The sequence below is a fragment of the Myotis davidii genome, unplaced genomic scaffold (genome assembly GCF_000327345.1).
Source record: "Myotis davidii unplaced genomic scaffold, ASM32734v1 scaffold271, whole genome shotgun sequence".
NCBI classification, from domain to species: domain Eukaryota; kingdom Metazoa; phylum Chordata; class Mammalia; order Chiroptera; family Vespertilionidae; genus Myotis; species Myotis davidii.
This window is the reverse complement of record NW_006284839.1, coordinates 235,689-256,245: the sequence shown is the minus strand read 5'-3', so window position 1 is coordinate 256,245 and position 20,557 is coordinate 235,689. Positions and strand designations below refer to the sequence as shown.

The following is a 20,557-nucleotide window of genomic DNA, read 5'->3' as shown; positions in this document are numbered from 1 at the left end:
CAGCACCCAGGAGAGGGGTCCTCCAGGCACTGGTCCTGGCACTTCCGGGCCCTCGGTTCCTTCCTGGTCCTGTCTGCAGCCCTGATTTCCCTACCTGGCTCAGCCTCCTGTCTCCATCCTGGCCTCAGATGGCCCCCTTTGCTCCTGGGGGCTCTGTCCTCCCCTCCCAGCCTGGAGGTCCCAAGGGGAGGTTATGGCTTCTCAGAGACTCCCCAGCAGCCCTGTCACTTGTGTTCAAAGAATTTTTCTTTTCAATTTGGCTGCTTTGTTCTAAAATTACTGCTTATAATCTAATTTCTTGCCATTGGTTAGCCCTCTAAAGCAGTGGTTCTCAACCTTCTGGCCCTTTAAATACAGTTCCTCATGTTGTGATCAAACCATAAAATTCTTTTCGTTGCTACTTCATAACTGTAATGTTGCTACTGTTATGAATCGTAATGTAAATATCTGATATGCAGGATGGTCTTAGGTGACCCCTGTGAAAGGGTCGTTTGACCACCAAAGGGGTCACGACCCACAGGTTGAGAACCGCTGCTCTAAAGGAAACTAGAGTTACCCTGCTATTTCTAAAAATTCAACCAATTAAATTTCAGGATTAGAACCATGGTCCCATTTGTTTATTTCATAGTTGCTATGTAAATAGTTTTTAATAATCACTGAGTGGAGCACAGGAGTGGTGAGTATTAACACTTTTAAATGAAATATAGTGATTTAGTAGGGGTAGAGTGAGACCTAGATAGTATTTTTAGCAGCTTCCCCCAACCTTTGAGTGATCCTAAGTCAGGTGGTCAAGGATCTCACTTTCAGAAACACAACTCTGAGATGACAACCTCAGCTTTGCAACTGTTTAGTTGTCCCAATTGCTATTTTTCAGCAGGCATTGCAATCTAGCCAGATGTGCTTACCCACAACCAAAGGGAAGACCAGACACCAGGGGGGCATGTGTTGCTTCTCTTCAAGGCCGTTTAGTCACAGTCAAGCCCATCTCAAAGGCAGAGCCTGGCCCAGCTGGAGGAATGAATCCTTCAGCACCTCCAGAACTGTTAGGTCTACTGGTGTTGGCATCTTTGCCACAAAAGGTTTTATTGTAAACAGTACTCATGAGTCAGACCTTGCCATTGTCTTAGGGTCCTTATACGTGTGTGTGTGTTCGTAAGCCATTGCTTTCATTTTGCAGTCTTTCCCGGTTGTCTGTGTATATATGTGAGCCTACGATGGGAAGAGTGACAGTGTTTTCAGAAAATAATTTATTTGGAATTGGAGTACTGGATGCTTAGACTCAGTGGTGAACACAGAAATGAATGCTTTGTATCTGAACCGCCAATGCTATCATGTTTTAAGGAGGTGAACCTATATTCCAAATTTCTTCGGGCCTCCTTCCAGACCTTACTTCCTTGCTCATTCCTCCACAGAGGACTCAGGTGCTCAGAGGTGAGCTGTTAGTGCCCTCACCAGTGTCCCAGCCCTAAAGCTCAAATGTCTCACAGGTAGCTTTCTTTTAAGTTTATCTCAGTTCAAAGATTACTTGAAAGTTTTCTCACTAACAGTGTGTTGACATTAGTATTATACATATGTGTGTGTATGTATATGTGTGTATATATATGTGTGTGTGTGTGTGTGTGTGTGTGTGTATCATCATATATGTGTTAGCATATACAGAATCAGGGGACCACTTACAAATAAGCACATGTCTACCCAAGGAGCGTCTCATAGCCATTTAAGGTCTTAACCTCTATCTACCTCTATTAACCTGTGTAGGTATCTATGTGTATATCTACCTCCTTCCACAAAAAAATTTGTAGATGCCTATGAGAATAAATATAAATAATTGAGGATATTAAGGAAAATAAGTTAGGGAAAAATAATACAAAAGTGTATGCTCTACATTCTTTATAGTGGCTTAATTTTGTTCTGAGATTCTTAATGGCCAGAGGGAAGATGGAGTCGTGGTTTATCACAAGTTTCACAATATTTGTAAGAAAAATCAAACAGACATTTGGGGAAATCTTTTCTTCATATTGAGATCTGGCAAAAATTCATTCCTTAAATCCTACTGTAAGGGAAATATCATCCCTGAATAGATAAAATAATGCATTTCATGTGGCTTTTTTTATAACAACCTTTACTTGTTTTGGGGTAGGGTGTTAATTAAACGTGTCCACCGTTCTAAAATACCTTCAGGAGTGTTACCTTTGGTTGAGCCTCAGAGACCAAGCCTCTGAGCTTTCCCTTCGCCTTCACCATCTTTTCCTTTTGCTGGGGGTTCCTTCAAGTGATAAATTTCTTACCTAATCCTGTCACCTCTCATGACATTTTTATTTCCAGCCTTCTGCTTATTCTCTTGTTCTCTTCCTAACGGTTTTATCGTCTACATCCTAAGAACATTTCTCTTCCGCTTCCCATTTTCCAGATCCTGCTTCTAAGCACTCTTAGGAGGAGGGAGAAAAGCTCAAAAATGTAAATATTTCTTTTACAAAACCTGTGAAGCCATGTTGAAATGCTCACTTTGTAACCTCTGTGTCTCAGTACCAGGAACAGTTTCTTTACCCCAAGTGACTGCGACTCCGAAATGAAGCGCTGAACACACGAGGCGGGCGTGGGGTGTTTGATAAAGTCACTGAAAGCAGACCAGCAGGCACTGTTTCCAGGACTTGGGAATCCATTCTGGGTCCGGAGCCTCATACTGACGTTGTAAATACAATCCCGACAATAATGACATTAGTAATATTTAACATGCTGTTACTTATTGAGAGCCACTTCTAGGAAACGTTGTCGTAATATTTTACATCTGTTACATTATTCAATCCTCACAGCAGTTGCATTTTCCTCGTGACCTCTCGCCCAGCAGGGCCAGGATGTAACCTCAGGCTAACGGGCTCTGAAGCCCACACACCACCCAGATATGATTTAGAAGCTGCCGGTTGTTGAGGAAAGTGCTAGGTTAATTAAAAGCATGACCTTGCCAGAAGCAAGCTTAAAAGTCTGGATGTTATTAGAGAGCAGCTATAGTTAGTCCTTTGGAAAAGGTATACATTTTCTCTGATCTTACAAAATTAATTTAGGCTTATCACCTGATGAAGAATGTTCAGGTAATCATATTAACTTTGTAGGAGGTCATGAAGGGTTCTTAAGAAAATACACTTGTCCCCTAATAGGATATTTTCATCAGGGAACATTAGAAAAGTGTTGATCCATCAATTTATGGTTTCTAACTGGAGGCTGCTACAGAAGCCCTCGGGGGTGGGATACAAACTTTCCTTCTCTTTTTACTCCGTTGTCCTCTCAAGACATACGGCTTGTTTGACAAGGTTGTTTCTTTACCGGCAAACCACATCTTTGACATTTAGTTAATGTTATTTGATTCCTAAATAAACCCTTAACTTCCACCTTATTCCTCTTTGTAAACCCACAGAAACGTGTCTCCTGAGAGGGTCAGGTACAGAGTGCATAAAATCCACTAAGAGACAAAACTGCTAGGTTCCTTCTCGAAAGGAACTTATTTCTTTACAGACAATTGTCAGTTTTATCTGGGCGCTCGTCCCTGGAAGAATGCTTTGTAATGGAATATTAACACTGAGCATTCGTTCTTTAGTTCTGAAAAGGAAGGGAAGGAAGGAAGGAAGGAAGGAAGGAAGGAAGGAAGGAAGGAAGGAAGGAAGGAAGGAAGGAAGAGAGGAAGGGAGGAAGGGAGGAAGAGGAAGGAAGGAAGGAAGGAAGAAAGGAAGGAAGGGAGGGAGGGAGGGAGGGAGGAAGGAAGGAAGAAAGAGAGGAAGGGAGGAAGGGAGGAGGAAGGAAGAAACTGACTCCAAGAAGGGTGTCTATACCCTCTCCCAGCTCCCACCATCTCTGAGCAGCAGAAATGGGCTCCAGAAAAGCTTAGAGTTTTCCTTTCCAGACACTATTCTTCATAATTAATGCTTGAAGGGGTTTTTGTTTTGTGTGTGTGTGTTTGTTTTTTTGGCTGGAAAATACTTGATTTAGTTCAGAACTCAAACTAAACAAAATATGGGAAACACCATTTCTCTTGCTAAATGAAAATCAGAAATTTAAGTCCAGCTTAACATATGTTGTATTTCATGGGTACTAACACTTCCCCATTGAATCCTTTTTGTACTTTAAAAACAAAACAAAACAAAAACAAAAATGATGACATGGAGAATGTGGAAATGGTTCCAAAGAAAGGAAATAAAAAGATTAAAGGGCTTGGACGTGGTCTAAAGAAAGCCCCTCTAGAGGAACAGCTGGGCCGGGTTAGGCTCTGGAACGGAAGTGGGGAAGGAGAGGTGGGAGGGAAGAAACCTCCGTCTTCCTATACTTAATCATAGTGGTATACCTCACTGAGCCAGATGCTGTGCTGTGTGCTTTACGGGCATTATTTTATTTGAACATCATTTATCTGTGAAATGGGTATTGATTGTCTTTTTGCCAGTAACTGATAGGTAAAGTGAGACTCAGAGAAGTAGAGTGATTTGACTAGGTCACACAGCAAATAGGTGGTGGAGCTGACCATTAGACGTAGAGTGATTCTAGAGGGCATGTTCCTAATCACAGGCTATATGTGGGGGCCTGGGCATCAGTATAGCATATGTAAGAGGACACAAATATTGGTTTTCCATTGTACTGAGAGCAGTTTCATAAGGATGGAACTAAGTGTCTACAAAGGACTTTTTTTTCTTTCTTTCTTCACCTTTTTATGTGGAAATGGAACATTAAGTGCATAAAGTAGAATGTATTTTTGCTCATAGCGACCAGATCTCGATTTCTAATAACTTTCTTCAAGAGAAGAAAGCAAAGCTCCTTGGAGAAGTGGCTGATTCTAAGACAGGGGCTGGAAATACACAAGATGAGCCAGGAACATGTTGTTGTGCCAGAAAGTAGAGATGTGCTTAGAAAAACAACAAAACAGACTGTCAACATGACTTACCCCCGTGGACGCTGACCTGGCCGAGGGAGTGTTGGTCATGGGCTGTTTTTTAAAAAAGTACACAAGAACCGATTGCAAAAGCCAATCTGAGCAAAATAAAGTAGCATTAGATTATAAACTAAAGTGTTAAATAAATATGCACGAGTTCATATTTATAAATGATAAATAAACAAATGGGGGAGAAGGGATAATTCCAAATAACTTATTAGATACTCTGCCCTGTAGGAGGTAGAGCATAACTCCTCACTCCTTACCCATGGGCTACGCCTAGTGACTTCCTTCCGAAGAGGACAGTATAGCGAGGAGGTTTTAAAATGAAAAACAGGCCATGACCAACACCCCGCACCCAGGTCAGCGTCAACGGGGATAAGTCATGCTGACAGTCTGTTCCCTCGATATAACGTGATGAGAATGGCACTCCCTCTGTGGGCTTCCTGCCCAGAACCTCGGACCCCAGTCTACTTATAAAAAAAATACCAGGCAAATTCTAATTGAGGGACATTCTACAAAATACCTGAGCAGTGTTTCTCAAAACTGTCAAGATCATCAAAAACAAGGAAAGGCTGAGAAACCGTCATGTCTAAGAGGAGCCTAAAGAAACAGGACAACTAAATACAGTGTGGTGTCCTGGATGGAGTCCTGGAACAGAAAAAGGACATGGGTAAAAAAATGAAGGAAATCTAAATAGAGTATGGACTGTTGTGAATAATAATGTATCAGTTTGGTTTATGAATTGTGTCAAATATACCATCCTTAATATAAGATGTTAATAATAGGGTAAAGTAGATGCAAAGGTATACTCTCTTTGCAATTTCTCTACATATCTAAAACTATTCCAAAATTTAACATTTTCTTCAAAACTGGTGTATTTGAATAATTATCAAGTGAATATGTGCATAACTACCATCCAGAGTGGAAACATTACCAGCTCCCATAAACCCCTTATTTCCCTTCTTAATTATATCACTAATTTCTCCCCCTAGAGAAAAATTCACTGCTGTCAATTTTATGATAATACATCCTGCTTTTCTTTATCATTTTACCACTATTATGCATTTCTACATTTTTTCCTGATTTAGAAATTTACATGTATATAAATGCAGTATTATTTCTTGTGTGTCTTACTTATGATTTGCCCATGTTGGTGCACATAGTTAGCTGTTGGGTGTTATTTTCATTGCTATGCAGAATTACATTGTATGAGTATACCATATTTTATCCATTTTATCGTTGCTGAACATTTGGGTTGTTTCCAGGGTGGATAATCTGAAAAGGATATTCTCACCTTCAGATTTGTGAGATCTCCTATAGGTTTCTTTCCCTTTTTTAAGGATATCTGTTTATGTGAGGCGAGGAGGAAGACCTGCTATTTGGAAGCAGGGCTGGGATCTTGCTCGGGGACCAGAATCTAGACTGAGTCTAAGAAGCCCAGTGCTGCTGCTGCTCATGCTTCCCCAAGAGGCAGTGGGCTGCCCAAGCGCCTCAGGACGATGAGAACATTCCTTCCCAGACATGTGTGGACCTGCTCCTTCTCAGTTTTACTCACCCCTTTGCTTGGAATGTGTATGGGTCAAACAGCAGAAACCTTGCTCTTACTAACAATCCCTCATGCTTTGAAGAGAATGAATCTCTCTTGGGCATGTTCCTACCCAGGCGACCAGATAGAAAGGAGGCAGTGATCTCCCTTGCCTTCCCCCCTCTCCACTCCCAGATTCTTCTGGCTCTAAAAACACAGGTTCCTCACTCAGGGAAGGAAACATGCTAACTTTTCTAAGCAGACAAGTTCTTTGTGTGCATTCGCGTGTACATACACACCCAGTGAGAATCTAAGATTGTGTCATAGCCCTGCTGTATTCAGGTCATGACTCTTGTTAATGATCAAGTTGTAGGCAAAAGAACCTAGTGATAAAGCTTCCAGGCTAAAGAGTCAGACAGACCAGAATCCTGCCTCGGGTAGGCCTCTTCTGAGCTGGGTAACCTGGAGCGAGTTACCCACCCCTTCTGAACCTCAGGTATCTTCGTAGGATTTAAAAAAAAAAAAAAAAGCAAGAAACCTTACTTCAAAAGTAGGGTCAAGTGCAAAAATGTATGTAAGAATATTTAACACAGTTCCTGACACAAGAGGGAAAATGAATACATAATGATGATTGCTGTTGACATTAAAATACGTAACTAATCTAGTAATTTCTTTCCTTATCCCTGTGTTTATAATATCACTATATATAAGGTTTTCGAATACAAGGATAGCTATAAAAAATTACTGTGACTTTTAGCATTTTATGTTTTCTATGCTAATTTGAATTCATAGTGGAATAAAAAATGCTGTCTTTATTTTCCTGAGAATTAAAAAAAAAAAAAAAAAAGCAAGAAACCTTACTTCAAAAGTAGGGTCAAGTGCAAAAATGTATGTAAGAATATTTAACACAGTTCCTGACACAAGAGGGAAAATGAATACATAATGATGATTGCTGTTGACATTAAAATACGTAACTAATCTAGTAATTTCTTTCCTTATCCCTGTGTTTATAATATCACTATATATAAGGTTTTCGAATACAAGGATAGCTATAAAAAATTACTGTGACTTTTAGCATTTTATGTTTTCTATGCTAATTTGAATTCATAGTGGAATAAAAAATGCTGTCCAGTGTCAGTGAAAGGCTTAGTGTTGTTCTCACTTCTGCTTATAAGACAGACCAAATATGTATCTCTTTCCATCAGGTTTGTAATTGGAGATTTGCTGGATACAGAAAATGACATCTTTGAGCAGCCCAAAGAGTGGGACCCTCATGGATTAGAAGAGCCACAGAAAGCCTTTGACCACGGGATAGAGCTCATCCCATGGTACGTGCTGTCCATCAGAGCTGACGTGCACCAGTTCTTGCTGCAGGGGGCCACGGTCATCCACTATGACCAGGACACGCACCTCTCTGCCCGCTGCTTCCTCCAGCTTCAGCCTGACAATAGCACCTTGACCTGGATAAAGCCCACCACGGCCTCCCCAGCCAGTGCAAAAGCAAAACTTGGTATGCCTACTGCCACATCCGAGCCTGGCAAATTCCCGTTACTGGGCAATGCTGGATTAAGTGGCCTGGCGGAGGGGGTGTTGGATCTGTTTTCCGTAAAAGCTGTGTACATGGGGCACCCTAGCATTGATATACACACTGTGTGTGTTCAGAACAAACTGAGTAGCATGTTTCTCTCGGAGACTGGTGTGACACTGCTCTATGGGCTTCAGACCACGGACAATAGATTACTGCACTTTGTGGCACCAAAGCACACAGCTAAAATGCTCTTCAGTGGATTGTTGGAACTCACTAAAGCTGTGAGAAAGATGAGGAAATTCCCTGACCAAAGACAGCAGTGGCTGCGGAAACAGTACGTCAGCCTCTATCAGGTAAGGGGTGTGACCTTCCCTCTCTCCTCAATAGCATCATTCTCCAGGTATAAATCTTGGCAACCAGACCACCAGGGCTCATTCTCCCAGCTCAGTCACTTCCTACCTGCGTGTTAGTGGGCAGCTTTTACTTAGCCTGTTGTGCTCAGTCTGTATCTATAAAATGAGAATAACAGCAATACCTACTCATAGGGTGGCTATAAGGTTTCATTGAGTTAATATGTGTAAAGGCATAATGTAAATTCATATATATAAAAGATATTGGCTCATAGTAAGTCCTATTATTATTTGGTATGAAAATAGTGACTGTGGTCATTGTACCTCTCACGTCTGGAAAGAAACCAGTTAATGTAAAAGCATTTTCCCTTAAAGTTTCCATTGAAAGCATTGTGATCTGAACAGTTTTGTTATTAATTAGGGACTAACTGATACATTGGAAACCTTCGCTTTGGGAATACAAATCCTGCTCCACCACCTAATATGCTACGTGACTCTTGGGAAGTTATTTAACTGACTGTATTTCTAACTATAGAACTTCTAAGGTCAACAGAAACTTTCCCAAGTGTGGGATAACTCACGTGGAGTTCCTCCCAACAAGGTTCGCAGTGGAGGCAGTGAACCTGAGTCTCTCATTAACCCTAAATGATCAGGTACGGTCACACCCCCCACTGTGTTCAGGACTGACAGTGGGGCTGGGCTGAAGGAGGTGGTGAGAAGAGACTCTGTGCTTGTGGAGAAAGCAGGGCAGAGACTGGATACCAAGTCACAGGCCCCACCACAGGCGACACTGTAGATAGCATTGTCAAACAAGCTGTACCAAAGCATTCGGTTCCTCTTTGTTATGCTTTTCTATCTCTGGGAGAAGGGGGGACTTAACTTTTTTACTAGTGTCACAGAACAAATAGAACTATGACTTAAAGTACTAAAACGACTGATTTCACGTACTTTCCACGGTGTTAACCTGTTTCTGACAAGTAGACACATTTCTCCTGCAGGATGTAAAGAGAGGTGCATGTAATTCTCCTGCTTTCCCGCTTCCTCGTGCCCATGCAATACCTCTGAAGAGAGATCATGTCCTGAATAAGTAACTTGATTAATTAATTAATAAGCACATAGGCCTACATACATGGGTATGCTAATGCGGCACAGCACAAAGCCAGTTTTAGTTAATTCATCTAAAGTGGGAACCAGAATACCTGCTTCCTATCTACTCCCCAGGGAGCTTTCAATGCTGTCAGCTGCTTGGAGGAAGGGTCTTCAGGAGCGATTATGAATATTGATTTTTACTTAAAATCATTCCGCAGCCTTATAGAATCATGGAAATCCAGTCAACCTGGCCATAAATTATCCGAAGTCTTTGAGCTCTATTACAACCACAGGCACAAAGCCTATGTGATTTATTGGCTCCATTTGTTTCCTTCCCAAGCTTAGAGCATAAAGTAGCTGAATTAACCCATAAAGTGTACTTGGTTTCTCAGTTTTTACTAAAAGAGGCACCAGCTCAGACCATGAACAGCTTATGAGAAGAAGGAAGAGGTGCTGCTAGAGCAAAGACACAGGAAGTGACCTGGAGCAGACAGTCCTATCAGCGGCAAACCCGGCTACACCTCTCCCTTCCCCCACCAAACCCTGGTCCCTCCCCCCTGCATGGAACCAAGTGGTTACAGTGTAAAGGCAAAACAACTCCATATATCTCAGTCTCTTCTGAAAACAGGTGATGTTCTTCCTCAAAATGTTGTTCTACGTGAACTGCCTAGGAAGGCAGGCAACATGTCTTAGAAATAAACACTAGAGATTTCTTGGTCAACAAACTGACGATTTTCCTATTATACCGACTTGTTCTCAGACTATCTTAGGGAACATCAAAATGATGCTAATTTGGTACTCGGAGAACAAAAGGTCAAATAGGCAGCATGCAAATGCCCCTCTGGGTGACTTACAATAAGGCTTAGCACATTTAAGGCTCAGAGGATTCCCAAGTACAAAAGAAACCTATTTAAATGTATATTTAAGTTAAAGAAATTTATTTTTTAAAAAGTCTTGAGTTCTTCCAAACTTCTTTGAAGGGCCCTGCAAGAGTATTTCTTTATCTCTAATTTGGGAAGAGCTTGTATGGAAAATAATATTTCTAACATTTGAGTCCCCTTGTGTGATGAATGCATGCGACGTTACCTTCAAATAAAAGTATTTTAATTTTAGTAAATTGATCTAATGGAAATAATAGCAGGAGATAAAACAAAAGTCAAGAAGAAATAGGGACATTTGTAATGAAGCCTAGGAATACAGGAAAGTAAAAGAAAGTAAATCATACAGAGATTTGATGTGAAGTGTAGAGGAAAAACTAGTATCAACAACTTTGGCTCAAGATTATCATGGGCAGAGCTAAGAACCCATAATCCTGGGTATTTGGAAAGATCTCTGGGAAGCTGAGAAGGTTAAGTATAGGATTACCAGTTAGACAGACTTCTTTGGTAGTAAGCAACAGAAACAAATCTGGCTATCTTCAAGAAAAATAAGGATTTATTCAAAGGATTAGATTAGTTTAACTGTCTTCAATATATCATGTGCAAATATATGCTAAAAGTGCATGAATATCTTTTTTTAAAAATATATTTTATTGATTTTTTACAGAGAGAAAGGGAGAAGGATGGAGAGTTAGAAACATCGATGAGAGAGAAACATCGATCAGCTGCCTCCTGCACACCTCCTACTGGGGATGTGCCTGCAACCAAGGTACATGCCCTTGACCAGAATCGAACCTGGGACCTTTCAGTCCACAAGCTGATGCTCTATCCACTGAGCCAAACCAGTTAGGGCATGAATATCTTTTAAGGAATCGATTTCCTGATCCCCAACTTCCACATGAACTTTTTTCTAAAACTGAGAATGTGCTCTTGTCACAGTAGTCCTTCTCCCAAATTAAAAATAGGTGTATCCTTCACCCATCCCAAACAAGGTTATTGTTTTGTATAAAATGAAAGAAAGATTCTAACCACATTTCAGATCCCAGAACATCTCCTTTAAAGATTAAACAAAGGAATCCTGCCTTTTTCAGGCCTAAGATATTTTCATTAAGACCAAAGTCTGGCCCATGTTGGGATGTTCTGATTTAGAGAAGCCAACGCAGTAGAGGGAGATTCATTTATACATAGAAGGTAATTCGGTCTATTACATTTCTCATTAGAGACTTCCTTTTTAGAGCAGTTTTGGTTTTACAATAAAATTGAGAGAATGGTACATTGATTTTCCATGAACCTCCCACCACCATGCATGCATAGGCTCCCCTATAGTCAGCATCAGGCACCGAAATGGTACATTTTCTTACAAAGGATGAGCCTACATTGACACATCATAATCACCCAAAGTCCACAGTTTATCTTAGTGTTCACTCTGGGTATGTTTACTTGCCATCTGTATGTTTTCTTTGCTGAAGTATCTGTTACAGTCTTTGGCCCGTTTTTTAAATCAGGTTGATTGCCTTCTTCTTGTTGAATGTTAAGATTTCTTTGTATATTTTGGATAACAGTCCTTTATCAGATGTTTCTTTTGCAAATATTTTCTCCCATTCGGTGGCTTGTCTTCTAATTGTCTTAATAGTATCTTTTGCAGAGTTTTAAATTTTAATGGAGTTATTAAATTTTGGAAAATGTATTAGTTAAGACCCATAGATAAAATTTTTACAAAATTTCTTTTGTATGTAGAGTATGCTATTCAGTAAGTTAGATAAAACCTATTTATGAAATTGGGTCATTGGCTACTTTGGAGCCAATGTAGGGACCTGTTAGTCGGGACTTTCTTCAGCAAGCAAGCCTACACCAGGTGGAATGATCACCAGCCATTTTTATTCTTGCATCACTGCATTCAAGATTCTTCTTCCAGGGAGGGAAGTTCTGATGGGTTTCTTTGGATCCTGTGTCAACCATTGGTCAAGGGATGCTATACCCCTGACTATATGCAGGGGATACGGGATAAAGTAAAATTGGGGTATAGTTAGAGAAAAGAGAAATGATTAATGGACAGGTCTAAATCACAGATATCCACTACAAGAGAGCACCAAAAGTTTCCCACATCAAGTACCTAATTTGCTCAGCATCCTGGGATCCTGAACAGGATGCGGGAAGTGATAGGTCACAACTCAAGTCATAAAATCAGACAGTCATTGAACATTAGGAAGAAGGAGCAGACACACACACACACACACACACACACACACACAAGGCCTCATTATTTACAAAGCAAAATCCATTTACAGCCACTTCTTTGGAACTACAAAGGAGGACTAGCCTTAAACATTTGCAGAAAATAAAGGTAGTAAATGGAAAGTATTTTTAAAAGAGCCCTTTTATGCAACCTGTGAGCTATCAATATCTTTAATTCATATGCAACTTTTTGTAGTTTTATTAACTGTGTTTCCTAACATATAGGGAGAATTTTTTACCATTATCAATTGAACTATTAATATTTAATTCAATAAATAAATTCTTGCTGCTCACTGCATGTTATATGGCATTGCCTTAGGAGAAACAGCTACTGTAGGTCACTGCCTGCCCTTCGAGTGTGTTTTTGCTGCTCACAGCATCATCATATGCCTGCTGTTCTGAGTCCCTGGGTGCTCTATTCTCGGATATTAGTCACTTGGGAGGATGGCAGCCCAACTCTTTGAGGTGTTCCTCAGAACCCTCCAGAATGAATTTTAGGTATGCCACATCCCCTATCTTTAAATCAGACTGTCCCAAGCATCAAACAATGTGAAAATACCTAGAGTAAAACAATAAAAAATAAGGATTGATTTTACTTAAATAGATTTCACACACCCCCAAGTCCTCCAGAGCCCTAATTTGCAAAATACATCTTAATGAATTTTTTTGCAGTGGTAATTCTGTACATAACCTTGGAAAATGGGAAGGGAAATTATTTTTGTTAATACCAGTTTGAACATGGCCCTATTAAAGCACGTCACTGGAACTCAGCAGGGAGGTGACCAGGACTGCAGAGGATGTGATGAAATCCCCCACAGAGTCCTGAGGATTAGAAAATAGAGCCACTTGGGTGGCCAGATTGTTATTCCTCAGTGGCTGCCTGTGCTCCTCCATCCCTGGGAATTTCCTGGAAGCCATGCATGCATTTACTTCCCCATTGCTTGCTGTTCCCGTCTATGTTCAGCATATGGTTCTTCTACAGGAGGATGGGCGGTATGAAGGCCCAACTTTGGCTCACGCTGTGGAGTTGTTTGGTGGCAGACGATGGAGTACTCGAAACCCCAGCCCTGGGACATCAGCAAAGAGTGCCGAGAAGCCCAACATGCAGAGGAACAACACCCTGGGCATCGGTACTGCCAAGAAGAAGAAGAAAATCCTTATGAGGGTAGAGTGTTACTTGTTTATTGAACATCAGACCCAATCATCTGGGACCATTGCATGGTCTATATCACCATAAATGATTTTAGGCTATTTGGATTGGGGACAACATAAGGCATCAAATAAATGAAGTACAAGGGTCTACCCAGCACCTCCTGGGGGCCACACTCAGTGCTAGGAACGGAATCAACACCACCAGGAAAAAGTCAGGGTCCATAGACGGACACAGATGTGTTAACAAACACAGTGAGATCTAAATTAGTCATTGTTAAGCCGCCTGCAGAGTGCTTTAGGAGCGGAGAGGAGGAGGATATAGGGCTGAGAGGCAGGCAGGAAAGACTTCACAGAGCAATTGACATATGGGTCTTGAAGGTTGTATAGGAGTTTACCAAACAGACAACACAGGGAAAAGCATCCCAGGCAGATGAGGCAACAGAGAGGCATGAGAGATGTGGGTTGTTCAGAGAAGCACATATAGTTCTGAGTTCATGCTCCAAGCTGGAGCAGGGGCTCTCTGCTGGGCGAGGAAGGATGAGGAAGGAACGGGGATCAATTATGAAGATCTCAGAGGACCTTCTAAATGTGTTATGGGAAGCAGCCTAAATGTTCATCCACAAATGAAGGATGAAGAAAAGGTGATGTAGGCATACAATGAGATAGAATTCACCTTTGAAAAAGGAAGAAAATTCTTTCCTATGCTACAACATGGGTGCACCTTGAGGACATTACCCTAAGTGAAAAAAGCCAGTCACGAGAGGACGAGTAGTGTGTGGTGCCACTTACATGAGGCACCTAGGACCGTCCAGCTCTTAGAAACAGGAAGTAGAATGGTGGTGGCCAGGAGCTGGGGGGAAAGGGGAGCTGTTTGATGGATATAGAGTTTCAGTTTTACAAGGTGAGAAAGTTCTAGGGATTGTTGCACAACAAGGCTCATATAGTTCCCACACTTAAAATGGGTAAGGTGGTGAAGTTTATGTTATGCTTTTTATCACAATATATTTATTATTATTTATTACATATTTCATTATATACATTATCACTATAACATGATGGTATATTTTCCCCAGGGTTGCAGATAGGAGGCTATTGCTGCCTAAGTGGAACTTTATCTGCTTTATGATTCTGTCTCTACGTGGAGATTCCAGGGATCACGTGCCTCCTTTTATGGGCCCCCTCCCCTGAGGAGTGCTGCTGTATAGTGAGGGACAAATGGGATAATATTCCATGAGAATTCTTGGTCAGCCTTCACGTGGGTCTTTACTGGCTTCCCCAGGAGGGAGGCAGCCTTGAAGGTGGGTCCCTCAGAAAATAGGGACCTGCCCGGACTAAAGCAGTGATGGAAGAGAAACACAGACGGGGAACCACTGTGCGTTTTGTGTTCCCAGGGTGAGAGTGGAGAGGCCACCGACGACGAGATGGCCACCCGAAAGGCCAAGCTGCACAAAGAGTGTCGAAGCTGGAGTGGCTCTGACCCTCAGGACATTAACGAGCAAGAGGAGTCAGGTAAAGCAGCACAGTCCCAGCTGACATTTTTGTCTGAAAAAAATACACCTTGGGTTTAAATGGTAATTTAAGTGTGGTGGGCATTCTTAGCAGAACTCTTTATCTTGTGAAATGTACTTACCTTTGTTTTAACTAGATGATGGAACGCTAGAGGTATTTCTGCAAGCACTGTGTACTTGGAAGAAAATTCTCATCACTTACCTTGCCATTATTGACAGGGAGTTTTAGCCATACAGGATACAATTTGATGGGCTAGACCAGTGATTCTCAACCCCAGCTGGAAAATAGAGCTTTTTAAAAATATATCTGGTCCAGCCGGGTGTGGCTCAGTGGTTGAGCGTTGACCCAGGAACCAAGACGTCACGGGTTTCAATTCCTGGTCAGGGCACATGCCCAGGTTGCGGACTCGATCCCCAGTAGGGGGCGTGCAGGAGACAGCCGATCAATGATTCTCTTTCTTCATTGATGTTTCTATCTCTCTCTCCCTCTCCCTTCCTCTCTGAAATCAATAAAAATATATTATAAATAAATAAATATCTTGGTGCCCTGTCCATACTCCAGCCACTGATTCAGATGCTGTGGCCGGGACCTGAACAGCGGCATACTTTTTAAGCTCCCCCAGAGGATTCTCATCTGTCCCAGGGTTGAGAACCCTCCAGATGAGTTCATTCATCCGAATGTTTTGATGCTCCTTGTGTAGAAATTGCCTGCATAGAGTATGATTTGCTCAGACATCAGGAAGCATCTTTGTTGTCTTTGATTCTGAGGGAAAGGGGGTCATTGTCTCTTTTGTCTCTCCCGCTCACAGAGGCGAATGCCATCACAAGCCCGCCTAACCCTCTCCCTTCCAGAAGAGCCCATTCTCTGACTACGGCTGGGTCCCCCATCTTGGCTCCCGGGACGTCATCTCCCATCAGGCCAGTGTCCTCCCCTGTGCTGTCTTCAAACAAGAGCCCGTCCAGGTGGGGCCTTAACATGATAAAACAGCAGGACCCTCACGGCAGTCAGGCTGTGTAGCAGGGCATCTTCCTCCAGTGCTCTGTGGAAAGACTGTCTCTAGTTTTGACTTAGCAATGACATTGAGAATGGAAAGACCCCGAGTTTTTACATGCCCCTAATTTTCCTGATTTTATAGCCCTATCTTCTCATAGTGCTATAATTGCTCCTAATTATTTGACACATCAGCCCCTCAAAGGGCAATAGCAGTAACAAAATCTGAGCTGTAATTCTCCAAATTAGCACTTCTCTGATATAGTAGCCTCTAGCCCCGGGTGGGGGGAGAGGGGAAGGCTATTTAAATTAATTAAAATTAAATAAAATTTAAAATTCTAAATACAATAAAAAAATAAAAATTTCATTTCTCAGTCACACTAACCACATTCAGAATGCCTCAGAGCTGCAAGTGGTTGGTGGCTACTAGACTGAACCGTGCAGATACGGAATCTTTGTATCACTGCAGAGAGTTCTAGTGGATGGCACTGCTCTAAATGAAGAATAAATTAAGTTTTAAAGTAAGCTGCTTGACCCTTTGCTAATGGGTGAAATATATTTAATACTCTTCTTATATATAAAATAAGCTCTACGTGTCTAGAGAAATGAATGTATTACATCAAGTCGGATACATTTAGATCATTTCAAAGCTGGTGTTATAGTCAATTATTTTATAAGGTCCATGCAAATTACAGTTGAAACAACATCTACCCTCTCAGAAGCAATAATATTAAAATGAAAGCCTTCCAAAGGAATCAGAATGCCACACCATCACCCTCAACCTCACACTAAAGTTTAAGAAATGCAAAGATTTCAGACAGAACCAAGATAAAATAGACACTTCGCTTTATCTGAGAGGAGAGTGGGAGGAGGAAATGGGTCTGTGAGGTACCTAGAGCAGTCCAACATACACACACACACACACACTACAGAAATCATTTTTTAAAGGGAAGCATTCTTTCACAGTGTGAATAATGAACACAATATAAGCTTTATGCATTCAGATTTCTATACTTGGTGAAACTGGGCCAAGGGTACGTGGGAATTCTTTGTGTCACTCTTACCACTTCACCATAAGTTTAGGTGTGTAACACATTTAAAAGCTACAAAGAATCAGAATTCTCTACATTATATTTCAGCCTATACAGCATCCTTGATGAACAAAATAGCCAAGTAACTGGGAGTAAATAGCCCTTCCCTTTATTTCAGTCACTCATGAGCAGGTAAAGGAAGGGCAGAATTAAGAGAGGAAAATATTTTTAAAGAGGTAGAAGCAGAGAAACTAACATATCAGATGCAAGATCACAGATGGACCGGCACCACAGCCCACCAAGTGTTCTAAAACAGAAGGAAGAGACAAGGCAGAAGAAAAATCAGCCTGAATACTGTTCAAGGGGAGAACCAAAACTGAGCCCAGAAAGGGGAAGAGTAGACACAGGGAGCTTCCTGAAGTCGGGGGCTGCCCTCAGACAGTGGCTAGACCCGGAATTAGAAGGAAGACAGGGACTTCCCTGCTTAAAGCAAGTGATAAACCACTTTATAGGACCTTCCTCTACCTGAACCTCCACCTTCTATTTCCCACACACGTGGACGATCAACAACCTTTTCCCTCAAAATAATACAAATCTAGCCTTTTGTAATACTCTTCCTTTAACCTTCAGATGTCAGCACAGAATCATTTTCTATGAGTAAGCATTGTTAGCAGGATTAAGGGTAAACAGTCTATTCATTACAATATTCTCTGTACTTTCTTATATAAGTTGAAATATTTCTAAAGTGAAAAATAAAAGACAAAAATGAAAGAAAAAGAAAGATCTTGTTCATTGATTTGGTTAACAACCAGACAAAACATTTCTCATACTATCCTGTCAGGGAACCAGTATAGAACGTTTAAAAAAAAAAAAAAAATGTTGTGAAACAGCCAGACTGAAGTTTTGATCTAGTTGACTGATATTTTTATACTGAATAGATACAGCTTTGGCAGGTGCAAATATAATCCTAGACAGAGTTGGCTTCTTTCCATTCTTAATATTTTTCTGACTCACATTTTCCATTAGCATTAAAAGCCCTTCCCCGAATTCATCTAAGAACCGGTTTAAAAAGGACAAAAAGTAGACATTAAGACATTCTTCTTAAATGGGTTTCTGTAATTCAGAATATAGGGGGGGAAACATGCATAATTTTCCATAGGTTATAATCCAGTAGTTTGGGGCCCTTTTTTAAAAAAAGATTTTTCTTCAAAGACACATTTACATTCCTGCCTACCCACTCCCCACCCCCACTGGCCTGTGATTTCAAAGAACTGTTTTAATTAGTGGAAGCATATTAACCTCAGCCTTATGTCCTTATTAAATAGTCTGTAAACATGAAGCTGTTTCAATATCTAATATGTTTGACCTCCTCTGACATAATACGGATTAATTTTGAGAGGAATGAAAATAGCCTCCGCCTCAAATGACTTGCAGTCCATCTTTTTGGGCATATTGCTTCACGCGAGAGCATCCGTTGGGGCAGAAGGGCAGACAAGGGCCCTTCCTGCCGGTTAAGGCCATGTTTTTCTTGCAGTGCCTGGAGCAGCAGCAGCTGGCACGGCCGCATCAAAGGAGGAATGAAAGGCTTCCAGAGCTTCATGGTTTCCGACAGCAACATGAGTTTTGTTGAATTTGTGGAGCTGTTCAAATCCTTCAGGTACGGCACGCTTTCTTCTGACCCTTTCTCAGCCCCACATTTTAGCAGCAGTGCTGCATGCGAGGCGTTTTCATTCCTCACCCAGTGTAAGGAGCCGCAAGGACCTGAAGGATCTCTTCGACCTCTACGCCGTGCCCTGCAACCGGTCGGGCTCTGAGTCGGCCCCGCTCTACACCAACCTAACCATTGACGAGAACACCAGCGGTCTTCAGCCTGATCTAGGTTTGTGTAATGATTTAATCTTTCTCTCGGAGATCTGTCTATCGAATCACACACACCTTCAGCCTGCCTCCCATGGCGTGCTGCTACCTGGAGCATGGCGAAACATTGGGAGAATTTTTTTCAAGGTGACATTGGCATTTGAGACGAGGAAATTCATCATCGTGTCCATGTATTTCAGGACATTTAATCAGTAGAGCGCCCCAGTTCAGCTGACCACCAGAACCCCTTTCCCGCCCATTTCCGCATGTCCCCTGGGGTGTGGTGTGTCCCAGTTGAGAACCACCGGTCTCTGCCCTGCCTTCAGGCGGTCGGGTGCTCAGCCGCAGGGTGGGGGCTGTCTGCCCTTTAGCAACGAGCAGAGCACTGCTGTCTGGACACCCAGGACATTTTCCCGAATATGTAAACCAGAACGTCTGGTTCTGTCCCACTCACCACCACCCGCACCAGCACCACCATGCATTTTAAAGGCTTTTCTTTTGCTCTTCTGTTCTTGCTGGGAAATATAATCACAACGAAGCAAAAACAAAGACAAAAATAGTCCTCTTTTATGCAGTTGCTTTTTAATTATTTAAAACCTATATTGTCCTTAGCTAAGAATATTAACCTTTTTCAATTTTAGTCATAAGATTTGCATAACTATGGGTTAGTGAATCAGTCACACTTTTTAAAAATTTAATGGGTTATTTTTTAAGAGCAGTTTTAGATTTACAGAAAAATGGGGGCAAAGAACAGAGAGTTCGAGTATTCTTTCCCCACATAGTTTCCCCTGTTATTAATATCTTGCATATGTGATACAGGGAACCAATATTGATATATTATTATTAACTGAAGCCCATAGTTTGCATTAGTGTTCACTGTTTGTGCTGTACATTTTATGGGCTTTGACATAAGTATAATGACATGTATTCACCATTACCATGTTATAGAGAATAGTTTCACTGCCCTAAAAATCTCTGCTCCATCTAGTCATGCCACCCACCTCCTTCTGACCCCTTGGCAACCACTGATTTTTTTTTTATTGATTTTTTTTACGGTCTGCACAGTATTGCCTTTTCCATAATGTCATATATTTACTATCACGCAGTACATAGCCTTTTCAGACAGGCTTCTTTCACTTAGCAATACACATGTAAGGCCCCTCCATGTCTTCTCATGGCTTCATAGCTCATTTCCTTTTATAGCTGAACTAGAGGCCTGATGCATGAAATTCATGCAAGAGTTGGTTTCCCTCTGGTACCTGGGACCCGGGCTTCCCTCTGGCACCCGGTACCTCGGCTTCCCTTGCAGCCCCGGCTTCGTCTGGAAGGTCGTCCAGAATGACGTCCAGTCTAATTGGCATATTACACTTTTATTATTATAGACTAGAGGCCCAATGCATGAAATTCGTGCAAGGGGCTCTGCCCTCGCAGCCGTGGCAGCTTGCCTTGGCCCTCGCAACCCTGGCTTCATCCAGAAGATTGTCCGAAAGGACATCCA

General features: G+C 41.7%; 1 protein-coding gene across 1 annotated transcript in view; it reads left to right on the top strand.

Annotated features, from left to right (window-relative positions):
- Nucleotides 1-20,557, top strand: part of PLCE1 (phospholipase C epsilon 1) — a 253,712-nt gene that overhangs the window by 179,085 nt on the left and 54,070 nt on the right. Inside the window, exons 7-12 of the mRNA XM_006755081.2 lie at nucleotides 7,646-8,321; nucleotides 13,503-13,685; nucleotides 15,064-15,181; nucleotides 15,990-16,143; nucleotides 18,737-18,859; nucleotides 18,945-19,081. Of these exons, the coding sequence (XP_006755144.1) occupies nucleotides 7,646-8,321; nucleotides 13,503-13,685; nucleotides 15,064-15,181; nucleotides 15,990-16,143; nucleotides 18,737-18,859; nucleotides 18,945-19,081 (1,391 nt within the window). The remainder of the gene's footprint in view (nucleotides 1-7,645; nucleotides 8,322-13,502; nucleotides 13,686-15,063; nucleotides 15,182-15,989; nucleotides 16,144-18,736; nucleotides 18,860-18,944; nucleotides 19,082-20,557) is intronic.